Source organism: Lynx rufus, unplaced genomic scaffold (assembly GCF_022079265.1).
Source record: "Lynx rufus isolate CCGP_SWC_20201006 ecotype Redwood Valley unplaced genomic scaffold, mLynRuf1.p SCAF_4, whole genome shotgun sequence".
Taxonomy (NCBI): domain Eukaryota; kingdom Metazoa; phylum Chordata; class Mammalia; order Carnivora; family Felidae; genus Lynx; species Lynx rufus.
Window position 1 is genome coordinate 65,446,569 of NW_025814856.1, and position 12,216 is coordinate 65,458,784.

The 12,216-nt window shown below is 53.6% G+C and overlaps 1 protein-coding gene across 12 annotated transcripts in view; it reads left to right on the top strand.

Moving 5' to 3' along the window:
* Positions 1–12,216, top strand: part of IKZF1 (IKAROS family zinc finger 1) — a 98,591-nt gene that overhangs the window by 55,046 nt on the left and 31,329 nt on the right. For 6 of the 12 annotated variants that reach the window (XM_047097481.1, XM_047097479.1, XM_047097480.1 and 3 more), the window contains one exon: positions 10,028–10,087. The exons of the other annotated variants lie outside the window; for them this stretch is intronic. In XM_047097481.1, the coding sequence (XP_046953437.1) occupies positions 10,028–10,087 (60 nt within the window). The remainder of the gene's footprint in view (positions 1–10,027; positions 10,088–12,216) is intronic. 12 annotated transcript variants of the gene reach the window in all.

Below are 12,216 nucleotides of genomic sequence, written 5' to 3' on the forward strand. Positions count from 1 at the left end.
AGGGCCATGCAGGGTGGCTCTGTCCTTCCAGGCCGTGCAGGGTGGCTCTGTCCTCCAGGGCCATGCAGGGTGGCTCTGTCCTTCGAGGCCATGCAGGGTGGCTCTGTCCTCCAGGGCCGTGCAGGGTGGCTCCGTCCTCCAGGGCCATGCAGGGTGGCTCTGTCCTTCGAGGCCATGCAGGGTGGCTCCATCCTCCAGGGCCGTGCAGGGTGGCTCCGTCCTCCAGGGCCGTGCAGGATGGTTCTGCCCTTCGAGGCTGTGCAGGGTGGCTCCGTCCTCCAGGGCCGTGCAGGGTGGCTCCGTCCTCCAGGGCCGTGCAGGATGGTTCTGCCCTTCGAGGCCGTGCGGGGTGGTTCTGCCCTCCGGGGCCGTGCAGGGTGGCTCCATCCAGCGGCCTCCTGTCATAAGCTCCTGAACTGCTATCCAGGAGGGTTCGCCCCACCCAGGCATTCTGATCTCAGTCGCTGTGATGTGTTTGACTCCCAAAGCAGGTGGGCACACAGGGCAGCCTTGGAGTGACAAAGACGAGCTCTGGGGTGAAGTGTGTGGGTTCGAGTCCCTGCTCTGCCCCGTCCCAGCAGGTGGCCTCTGGGGCCCGATTTCCCTCCTTTGTAAACTAAGGTCACAGTTGCCACACGGGGCTGCTTCAAGATCGGAAGCACTGTCGTATGCAGAGCGTGCCACATGGCGGCGGGCACGGGGTAGCCGCTCACGAGGGCGTGGGGTCAGCCGCGGGAGCCGAGCAGCCTCGACGTGGACCTTGCTTGTGTAGTCGCTTGGATGTGGCGTGGGAGCCAGCATGGCCTGCGCTGGTCCTTTCCATGTGCTTCTGGGTAAACAGTGTTGAATCATAAAACGACAGAGTGGAGGGGAAGGGAGGAACCCCTCTCGGTTCAAAGAAACTCGCTTCAGTGAAGCCCAGGACTTTCTGAGACACTCGAATCCTGAGAAGCAGCTGACATCTACCAGGAAGAGAGCCTGATCTTCGAAGGTTCTTCCCAAGACCTGTGCAGTTTTGGCCGAGGTGCCGGGAAGCAGGAGTAATGAGTAATGAACTGAGTAATGAGCGAATCCCAGAGGGACACCGTGGGGCCTCCGGCATCTCTGCTCTGTGGCTCACTGCCTTCTGCCCTCCCGGTGTGTGGGGACGGGACGGGACCTTTGAGTCCGGTGGCAGATGGGAGGGGACTGAGACTTGGTGAGGCAGTGATGGTCTCTCAAGCCCCCGGCGCCTCTGGGGGCAGGGGTGGGGGAAGGAGGGTGCAAGCAGGTCCTTCCCAAACCTACCTCCGCCTCCCCTCCGGGTGGTCAGAGCCCGAGCCCTGGGACCAGCACTGATGATAATATCCCCAGACGTCCTTGTGAGCACTGATAAAGCACCATATGCTTAGTGGTCACGGAGCCTAGTGCTAAAAGTTAGGAAATAGGGAGAGAGAGAGATCAAGGAGAAGGGGGCAGGGAAGGGGGAGCTTTCAAGAATCCCTTAGGAGGGGCGCTTGGGGGGCTCTGTCAATGAAGCATCAGACTTGAGCTCAGGCCACAATCTCACAGTTCGTGAGTTCAAGCCCCACGTCGGGCTCTGTGCTGACAGCTCGGAGCCTGGATCCTGCTTCGGATTCTGTGTCTCCCTCTCCCTCTGCCCCTCCCCTGCTCACGCTCTGACCCTCTGTCTTTCAATAATAAATAAGCGTTAAAAACAAATTAAAAAAAAAAAAAAAAGACAGTAGGGCGCTCCTCAGGGCACCTGAGTGGCTCAGTCAGTTAAGCGGCCGACTTCCGCTCAGGTCATGGCCTTGTGGTTCGTGAGTTCAAGCCCTGCGTCGGGCTCTGTGCTAACAGCTCGCAGCCTGGAGCCTGCTTCTGATTCTGTGTCTCCCTCTCTCTGCCTCTCCCTTGATCGTGCTTTGCCTCTCTCTCTCTCTCTCTCTCTCAAAAATAAACATTAAAAAAATTTTTTAAATAATAAAAAAATAATCCTAGCCTGCAAAGGATCTCGATCTTCGCAGTAAGTTAACGCTACTTACAAAAGGCTTAAAGTAGCCACATCACTTGCCTTGTGCCTTCCCATCGCTTCTGTGTGAGTTTCCCATCCAGATGAGAGGTCCGGACCGCCACCCCCCCTGGGTCCCCAGGGGAGTGCTTTGCTTGCTGGCCCAGAAACGGAAGGAGCAGGAGCTTCGTGGGTCCCAAACACGGCAGGGGCTCGGGTGTGACTCCCGATCCTCTGTCCGCAGCCTGCTCGCTGGGCTGGCACACCGGACATGCCCCTGAGTAACGAGGGCCGCGGGGACTGCTGCCCCCCCGGCCTGTGTTGCCGTCTCTGACCGTAAAAGTCACCGTGGGTGACGGCGCTCTAGCTTCGGGTCTCCGAGCTGCCTTTCTAAGTGTGTGTGCAAGAAGAGTGACCCTTGTGCCATTGGCGCGTGCGCACACACACACGTGCACTCCGGCACGCGGGCCAGATGCGTCCGCCCCACCTGCACACCTCAGCCCTGGCCACCCTCGACCCCCGTCTTCCTCTGCAGGTGGCGAAGGTGTCTCGCACTTCCTGCCCACAACCCCCCGGCCCCAGGCTCACTGCCTGAGAAGTGTGTTTGGGGGCGGAGGACAGGAAGAAGGGGGAAAGGCAGGAATGAGATCCCTCGCTGCCCCTGCAGCACGCTGGCCGCCGGGCGCCCCCGAGGAGGAACCCGCGAGCACTGCCCGTAGGGACCGGCCCCCATCTGACGACAGCCAGCCTGCTCCCACACCCTGGGGCTCACCAGCCCCCGAGCCGCTCTTCCCGACCCTCCTGTGCCTTTGCTGAGTCACCTGTTGCTTGGAATTCTGGCAGGGACCCCTCAGAGCTTCTGGAAGGGAGGGCCAGCAGGGGACCCACCCTCTGGGTGTCCCGGGGAAGATTACTTTATCTGTGGCCTCCTTGAAGCAGAGCCCGGGCTCCTGGAATCTTTGGGGCTTGACACGGTGCCAGCCGCGGGGAAGGGAGGGAATGGCCAAGAGTGTTTGCCGAGCCTGGCGGGGGGCCGTGTCCACTCCTGGAGGAAGGTGACAATGCTGATTCTGTCCTCCTCAGCCCTTCCCCCTTTCTCAGCAGGCAGCAGCGTCCCCTGCCGTCTCCCTGCTGCATTCAAGGCCCCCGCAGCGACCACCCTTGGGGACAATCAGTGGCGCTTGTTTGCTTTACTCTGCAGAACCTCATTTCGGTGCGTGCTCTCCTCCCGCCTGGCAGCGAGGGTTCAGTAAGACCGTGTCAGCGGGAAAACCACATGTGAACACGTGTGCGGCCAGGTCCGCTGGAGCGCATGCCTGGACGGCTGATGGACGCCCGGTGTCCCTGTCCTTGCCCGGACCTGGACGCATCCACTGGCCAGGGAGACACCTGGGTGGCCACCACCGCCCGTTGGCACGGCTGCTTTGTAGAATGTCCCTCCCTTCCTGTTTTGGCCTGTGTGATACAAACATCCCTCCCTGTGAGATTCGGGAGGGGAAAGGACATTCGCGTCATCACTTCTGCCCGGGGCCCCACACTCGCTCATCCCCCGGCTCATGGCGGGACCCTCCTGGCGTGTCAGTATTGGTGCACTCCTCCTACCTCCCTCAGCCCTTCTTCCAGGCCCCAAGGTGACCCTTTCCTTCTCCCTTTGTAAGCCTGGGTCACACTCTCGCACTGTGTTCTTATCACCACCTCCCCACTTTCTCCCCTTCATGATTTCTCTAGATTTGTTATAGGGCTTGGAGGTGAATTTCAGAAAATTTCATCTTGACCCTTGTGTATACCCGCTGTCTTCAGGACAGGCAAATCTTGGGGCGCCCGGGGGGTTCAGTCGGTTGAGCGTCCGACTCTTGATTTCAGCTCAGGTCATGATCTCAGGGGCGTAAGTTCGAGCCCTGTGTCGGGCTTTGTGCTGACAGTGTGGAGCCTGCTTGAGATTTTCTCTCTCTCTCTCTCTCTCTCTCTCTCTCTCTCCCCCTCTCTGCACCTCCCTTGTGTGCTTGCTCTCTCTCTCTCAAAATACATAAACATTTAAAAAAGAAGAAACAAATCTATTTTTTACCAAAAAAAGTTACTTTTTCATTAAAAAAAAAAAAAGAAAAAGCAAGGAGGACATAACTATCCCTCAACTGTCCTTGAGTCTGGTGAGTGTTTCATCCCCAGGTTGTGATGAACTGTGTCCGAGAGGGTGGGTGACGGGAGGCTGCGGGGTCACCAAAGCGGCGACTCTGACGGAGCATCCCATCAAGAGAATCATGGTGCCTGAACCTGCCATATTCTCCCTTGGACCCTTCGGAAAGAAAGTCTTTGCTTCCTGTTTTCCCCTTTCTAAACTACAGATCTGTGAGTCAGCTTTTCTTCTCTCCTACTTAGCTCACTGTGCGGCATTACAAGTGTATTCAGAAAACATCAACCACAGTAGGAGAGGTCCCCGGCTGTGCCGTGTGCAGGGAGAGAGGGTCGGAAGCTGGCTTTTCCTCCGGTGGTCAGCTCTGTGTGCCATCTGCTCCGGAAGGCAGGTCTGACAGCCGCAATTTGAAGTAAAGCAAAGTGGACTTCAGCCCATCGCAGTCAGGTCCCAATAGAAGCAACCAGAATTGTCCCACCACCTGGCAGTTCGCCTGAAACACGGTCAGGGTCTTTCCCAGACAGACGGGAGCACCCAACAGGAGTATTTGGGACGAAAGCCTGCATAGACTCAAAATTCCAAGGTGCCAAGAGCAGTTTCCCTGAGGACATCTGTCCTGGTCATGGCAGGTCCCACAAAGCGTTGGTTTTCCGCGTTGGCACCTGTCAGTGGGCCACGGCTGATCCCAGAAGCCCCGAATCTTTTTGTTGATGAGATACGCGTCTCTCTTTATCTGCCGATGTCTTTCCACCGAGAAAAAAAGCTACGGCCCACCAAGCGCCTGAATCTTCACGTGAACCAGACAGAATAGATACGATTATTCCCACTTGGCGGGTGAGGAAACCGAGGCTCAGAGTTGGTCGCGTTGAGCGCTCGGTCCGCACAGCTGATGGGAGGCAGGGCCGAGCACCAGTCACGCCTCTGACCTGAAGCCCCCTGCACCCCACTGTCCAGGAGCCACACACCCCCCCCATGAGTTGATAGGACTCAGCACACAGCAGGAGCCCAGTGACCCATCCAGAGTGAAAGCCGGTCTGCCCGTGCTCGGTTATGTGAACTGCAGGAGGGTCCAGCCTGGAACAAACCCCGGCAAGAGTGATCTCCCCCGTTCCTAGCTTGCTCCCCGATACACCGGGTGCCCCGGGAGCCTCACGCACAACCGACCCAGGAAACACAGTGCTTTCTGCCACATACGTGGCAGCTTCTCCCTGGAGGTGCGTGAACTTCTGAAAACGTTTACGTGATCGGATGGCTGTCTTCAGAAAGTGGTAGTAAAGTCTGTTGACTCATCAGTCCCGTGATGAGTACCTTGAACACTGTAGGCGAGGCGCAGGAGGAAGGGAAGAAAATACTTGTCGCCTCTTAATCTGGGCACAGAAGTTGGGCTCAGGGGGCGCCTGGGCGGCTCGGGTCACGGGCTCGCAGTTCATGGGTTCGAGCCCCGCGTCGGGCTCTGTGCTGACAGCTCGGAGCCCGGAGCCTGCTTCGGATTCTGCGTCTCCCTCTTTAGTTAGGAGGTAATTATACGCACAGCTGAGTGAAGGTATCTGCAAATGAGGCAGGTTTGATTTTCCTTGCATGTTTCCGTCAGGTGCGTGCCTTTGATGATCTGAATGGGATGATCGGCTGGGAGAGTCACTGTCACTGCTGACCGGTCCTGGAGGGACCTAGACCCAGGACTCGGGATCTCTGCCTCACAGTACCGGTGCAGACCAGTGGAAGTTTGGGGAGTGGACGTGAGCGGAGGAAGGCAGGCTTTAGCATGACCGTCTCAGGGCAGCGGGCAAGATCGACCAGAAGAGGGGCCCGAAGGCAAGGACCACAGGATGTATACCCACCTCCGTGCCAGGCGGTGACAGGAAGTGCTGGCAGGATGTGGCAAAGGCTGAGGCAGCCTTGGCTGGGTGGCGGTGCTGGGAAGGGACGTGACTGGAAAGCAGGAAGAGAAAAGCCTGCAGAAGCTCGGGAGAAGTGGGCGGGAAGGTCAGGGTGGAGGTGAGACCCCCACATGCGTTAGAACTTGGGGAATCCAGAACCGAGCGCCATGGGCACAGGCGGGATAGAAGGAAGCTAGCTGGGTCTGGAGAAAGCCCTTGAGTTTGGATTTGGGTAGCCGGGCGGTGACAGAGCCCAGGTGATTTCCCACAGCCGGGAGGGCCTGGTGCATGTCTGCTGCCTTCTTTTACAAACATTTTGTGTGCCCATTGGTGCGTGGCATATGGCTGGGGCCATGCAGGGGACAGGGCTGAGTGAGACACCCATCGCCTGAGCCCCAGCGCCCTCAAAGCCTGGAAAGAAGGTGGTTTGACCTCACACCAGCGCCCGCCCCCGGCTCTCCATCCGTGGGTCAGACTTTAAGCTTGTCTGCAGTTCAGCCCCCTCTTCCGTAAGATTGGAGCAGTCAGGAGACATCAGCTGGCACTCTCTCCTCCCCTGGTAGAACCTGGAGGGCTAAGAAACAAATATCCATCCTGGGAATGCGTAGGTGTGGACAAATGTCAAGAAAATTACCTGTTCAGGTTAACTAGTTCTCTAGCGGGAGCACGGCCATGCTGTTTGCGCTCCAGTGACGGTCACCGGGTCCTGCCCTTTGCCTCTCTTTACCGTCCCGATTGGGGACCCTCTGGCTGGCGCAGGGACAGGAAACGCTAGATGTGTAAGCCTTGCAAAGGTCACTGCAAACCACACTGACACCAGTGAATAGCACACTAATGATCCGACCGTGCCCAACAGGCTAATGTGATTGGAAGAATACGTATAAAAGTCAGACTCCGGCGTATTTCTGAATTCTAAATACAAATCTAAACGTGTTTACTCTCCCCAGAAAATTGTCAGTGTCCTTTGGCTAGAAAGTAGAGCCGACTTCCTCCTCCTGTTTTGAAGATCTCAGGTCTGTCTTAATGTCTCCCTGAACTGACAACATCATGAGAAGTTTACGGGCACGACCCAACGCAAACTGAAAAGTGTGGTTTGTGGGCATTTAATCTGTTTTTCCAGGACGTTTGTCAATTTGGCAATCCGAATAGAATTCAGAATCTGAGGCACCCACAGCGTTTTCTTTGAAAATATTAGTGACAATGTGGTGAATTGAAAACTCCTAACCAAATGAACTCAGTTTGTTCTTGACAAGAAAAATGTATTTTGTGACATTCAGAAAACTTAAGAGTCTTTTTTTCTTTTTTTTTAATCTGTACCCTTTTGTAAAACAACGGCCTAAAGTTTGGGGTGGAATTTACTAAGGAACCGAAGACGGGCCTGAAAGCCCATCGGGAGATAATCACTTCCCGTCTCCCATGGGCTTCTAGCACCATCGAGAAGGTCTGCTTTGCCACGAGTGTTAGGCTTACGAGCAGCACTGAGATAAGGGGCAGGACAGGTCTGCACCTGTAAGACATCTGCCCGCATGAGTGAGAAGGAGGGTTTTGTGGCCCATCTGAGCGCCCACCGGAGACATGAGCACCATCTGATTGCATGACCCCTGGACCAGCCTGCTCAGGGGAGGAGAGGGACTCATGAGACACTGTGACGGGGCCCGGATGAGCTGGGGTGGGGAAGCCACACGGAGGGCAGTGCCGGGGGGCCGCGCTTTCCAAATCGCTCGTTGTTAACTCATTTCATCTTGTGGGGGACTATTGATCAATGCACTGTGACTCCCATGGGCAGGTGAGTATGTGTGTGTGTGCGTGCACACCTAAGTGTGTATGTGCGTGTGCAGCTGTGGTAACGCCCTTCCTGATGCCTCTCAAGCACCATGGAAGAGAAAACACAGCTTCTCAAAGGCCCTTCCTGCACAGGGAGAATGTGTGTTTGGAATACTGGCTGTAATGCATTCATTAGATATAGTCTCAGATTTGCGCATTTACATGCTAATCTCCAGGAGGACAGGTTCCAGAACTTCTGCAGAGCCCCAGTCTCCTCTCTGATAAACTAGTGATAGTTCCTGCCACGTAGGATGGTGGTGAAGATAAAAGGCAGTTTATGGAAAGTACTTTGCAAGTACCTGGCATTTACAAAACCCCCAGTGAATGCCTTCCATGAAAATAGACTGAAATAGAATAGGGTAGGACCTGACAGGACAGACATAGGACAGAACTGGACTGGACAAGACGGGACCAGGCAGCACCAGTCAGGACAGGACCAGACAGAACAAGACAGGACCAGACTGGACAGAACAGGACAGGATAGGACCAGATAGGATAGGACCAGACTGGACAGGACAAAAGTGGACAAAACTGGACAGGACAGGATAGGACCAGATAGGACAGGACCAGGCTGGACAGGACAGGACAAGGTGAGTGTCATATTCTCCTGTTGTGCGTAATTACCGTCCATAAGGAGGCCACGTCCTTCTGAACCAAGAAGTTGGTTGTGCACAAACGCGTGTGGTGCGTGAGTGAGCGCGAACTCCTATCGGCTCAGCTTTCCTAGGGGGGGGAGTAGAGTAACTCTGTAGCTACAGCCGTGTTCTGTTTTTTAAACTTGGTGTCCATTTTAGGGAATCAAATATGAAGGACAGACATGATAAAGCTCGTCTGAATTGTGGTCGCATCTTGATGCAGACAAGCTGTGTCCTAAGAGGACACCCGGGGAAACTGACCTCCCAGTCGCGTCACGCTGAGGCCCCAAAGCAGCAATCTGAGCAATATCTCGGGGCGTGTGGCCGCGATGCCTTTTCATCTGTCTTCTATCACATATGGTGATGCCCCCGTTTTCAAAAGGCAATACGTTGCCCTTTAAATACCCCCATTACCTGAGATGGTTGTACCCCTGCGCACAGAGAGCCAGAGATTGGAAAAGGTGACCCAGAGAGTCGAAGCTCAGTGCAGAGCCCGCTGAAAAATCGGCCTCATTTTGCTGGCTGGCTGTGGACACCGAGCACACATGCGCCCGGGCAAGCCACCGCTGACCTGCCTGTTCCAAGTGGGCCATGTGACAGTGACGGTCTCTGTGAGGTTTAGACCGTCAAGGGACAGTGTAAATGAGGCTGAGGGTTTGCTAGGAAATGAATAAGGTGGTCACTTCAAGGAGCACCTTTGAAAGTCTCTCTCCAACGATGCTTGCCCATTATCCCAGTATTTTAGTCAATATTTCACGGGAAGCACGGAGAGGGTCTGTAGTCAGAGGAGTGTGGAAGCTGAAACGGGTTCCAGCAATGTCCGGGAGGTCTGTTTCCTGTGGGGATGCCATCGTCTTGCCTCTGCTAATTCGGTGGCTGCTCCAACAAGTTTAATTTAGCAGCTAGGCTGTGCTCGCCACGCTGACAGACGTCGGGATGCCCCCCTTGGAGAGAAAACTCCGTGTGCGTGTGTGCGCGCACACACGTGTCTCCACACGTGCCTCCATGGGTGTGCGTGGGTGGCAGCTGCTAAGCCTTCAGACATAGACACATGTCGGGAAGCTCTGACCTACAAACACAGAGCAAGGACTTGAAGATCTGAGGCGCTGATAACATTTATGAGAGCGGCTGATAAGGAATACCCACAGAAATCGATAGCTCATTCTGAGGTGGGGGAAAACACTAATTTTTCCCCACTCAGGGTGCGGTGTGAACATTGCTGATTTTCTACGAACACTTTCTAAGAAAATGTTGAAAGCCGAATGAAGAAAATCTGCCATGCGCTCAGCCCGCTAAGAAGCACACCGCTTTTCTTACTGCCCCTAAGATGTTTGGCACAGCAGAGGTTAGGTGATAACATGCCTTGCGCTGTGGTCCTGCCTCCAAGCAGCACCGTGTTACCATTGAGTGGCCTGTACGAAGGCTGAGAGTGGCAGACGAGTAGCCAACTGTGGGTTTCGAGCAAGCGTGCTTTCTTTTAAAAGAAATAAAATGACCCTTTCTTTTAAACTCTGACTGCATCTTGTGAACACTGTCAAAAGCCAGCTTTCTTTCTCCTTCTTTATTGCAGTTACATATGGGGCCGATGGCTTTAGGGATTTTCAGGCACTCATTCCCAAATCTTTCTCTCGTAAGTATATGCTTCGCTTCTAGAAAACAAACGCGTGTTCACCTCATCCTCCATTTCCATGGCGTAAATGTTGTGAATGCATGTGTCCACACCACCTTCCTTCATGCTTGACCCAATGAGCTACATCTTGACCGTCCTGTTCATTAACCACCTGGGACATCACCGATACAAGGACGTGCATATGGAGCGTTTAAGACCATTGGAAGATACGCTATGGGACGTTCCTCTTGTTGTGGCCGTAACAGTAAGGGTAGAAGGAACAATAGTACTGATTGAATTGTTACTCCAGTCATGCTGGTAAACAGCGTTGCCATTCATGTGATGAGTATCTCCTTTTTATTGAGTGTGATGATAAAATGGCCTGACTTCCTGTCCCCATGAAACAGCCCAGCGTGTTTTCATGATAACTTTTACGAATTTGTCGGACCGGAGAAAGATGCACGCTCTCCTTCCGTGGCTCTGAAGTATTCATTTCAGAACCGAGAAGAGCACGCTGGCAGGGCTTTGAGGCCGTTAGTCTGCGGTGCCTCGCTGCCTGAGCGGACACAGTTAGGAGTCTGTGCCTGCAGAACCTTCCTGATCTGAGCTGGTAAACCAAAAGCAGATGTTAATTTCATTTTTAGCTGTTAGGAGTCAGTGAACGATAGACGGATTAGGGCAGCATCGCCGAAGGAGTATTTTAAGGAATGCGGTGTGCTTTTAAAAAGGCACAGGGAGCCGAATATTGAAAGGAGCACAGACGGGTTGCCCCCCTTAGGACTGAAGCCTTGAGAACGTGCGTTAGTAAATTCTCTCCTGTTTTAAAGCAACGTCAGAAAACAGGTCGTGCTTGTTAGTACTGCAACAATTAGTGATCCGGGCTCAACCTGAAAGGTGTCAGTAACGTTAAAGGTAAGTTTCTGACATCCTGGTAATCAAAACTCTTTGATACCTGAAGGATTTAGCACTGGCCACATAACCATACCCTGTTCTCACAACCCGGAGTGGAAATTGACTGCTTTTCCAGTGTAGAAAAGTTATAGAGATCTTTCTTCTACTGATGATCTCCCTGTGATTCAACTTTAAAACGACAGCTTGAGAGATGGACTTCTGCGAGCTCTATATGTATGGATGTGTCTTTATATGCATGCGTATGCACGAGGGTGTGTGTGTTCATACAATTACGTCAAACAGGAAGGTGCTAGCACAGAGAAGTCTTGTCAATTTTAGGATTGGAACAGTCACATGGCTGCAATGTTGAGCCGTCAGATGCCCTTAAGAGTAAGGAAATACATTCTGGTTTTTCAGAATGTTTTCATGAAATCTGAGGAAGGTTTAGGGGCAAGCACGCTGTAGTGTTGAAGCGGGTCCTTTGGTGAAGACTTCAGTAAGTAAAACCTGGCTTGTTTAAAGACCCATGCTACTTGGAGATTTTAGAAGGTAGATGATGTATGTTTTGATATATATGCCTCTCTGTTTATGCAAATGGATTCACAAGGTATGCGGGTCTCTTTCTTCCACACCCCCTCCCACGTACCCAAATTGTAAATATCCTCCTCCTCCACACAGATGGCTGTTGTCCTTGAGGATGGCCCCACCCAAACAGCAGCCCAGCTGCTCTTGGCCAACACCGCCACCTGGTGGGCAGGGTGGAGATTGCCCTCCTCATCCCACGTCCCCTCCTTTTTTCTTCCATCTTGAAAATTAAAAATACAACCTGTTTGACCCCCCTCTACCTTCTCTTTCCCAGCTTGTTGTGTTCCTAGTCACCCGAGGAGGATGTAAGTCTGCTTGTAACTCATGCTTTTTTCAGACTCTTTCTCTTTTCTCTCTCCCTGACTTCATTTAAAGGCCTAAAAGGATCTAATTGTGCATCTTGGCAAGAAAAAAAAACCTTATGTTTTTTTTTTTCAACGTTTTTTTTTTAATTTATTTTTGGGACAGAGAGAGACAGAGCATGAATGGGGGAGGGGCAGAGAGAGAGGGAGACACAGAATCGGAAACAGGCTCCAGGCTCCGAGCCATCCGCCCAGAGCCTGACGCGGGGCTCGAACTCACGGACCGCGAGATCGTGACCTGGCTGAAGTCGGACGCTTAACCGACTGCGCCACCCAGGCGCCCCAAAAACCTTATGTTTTAAATGATGGAAG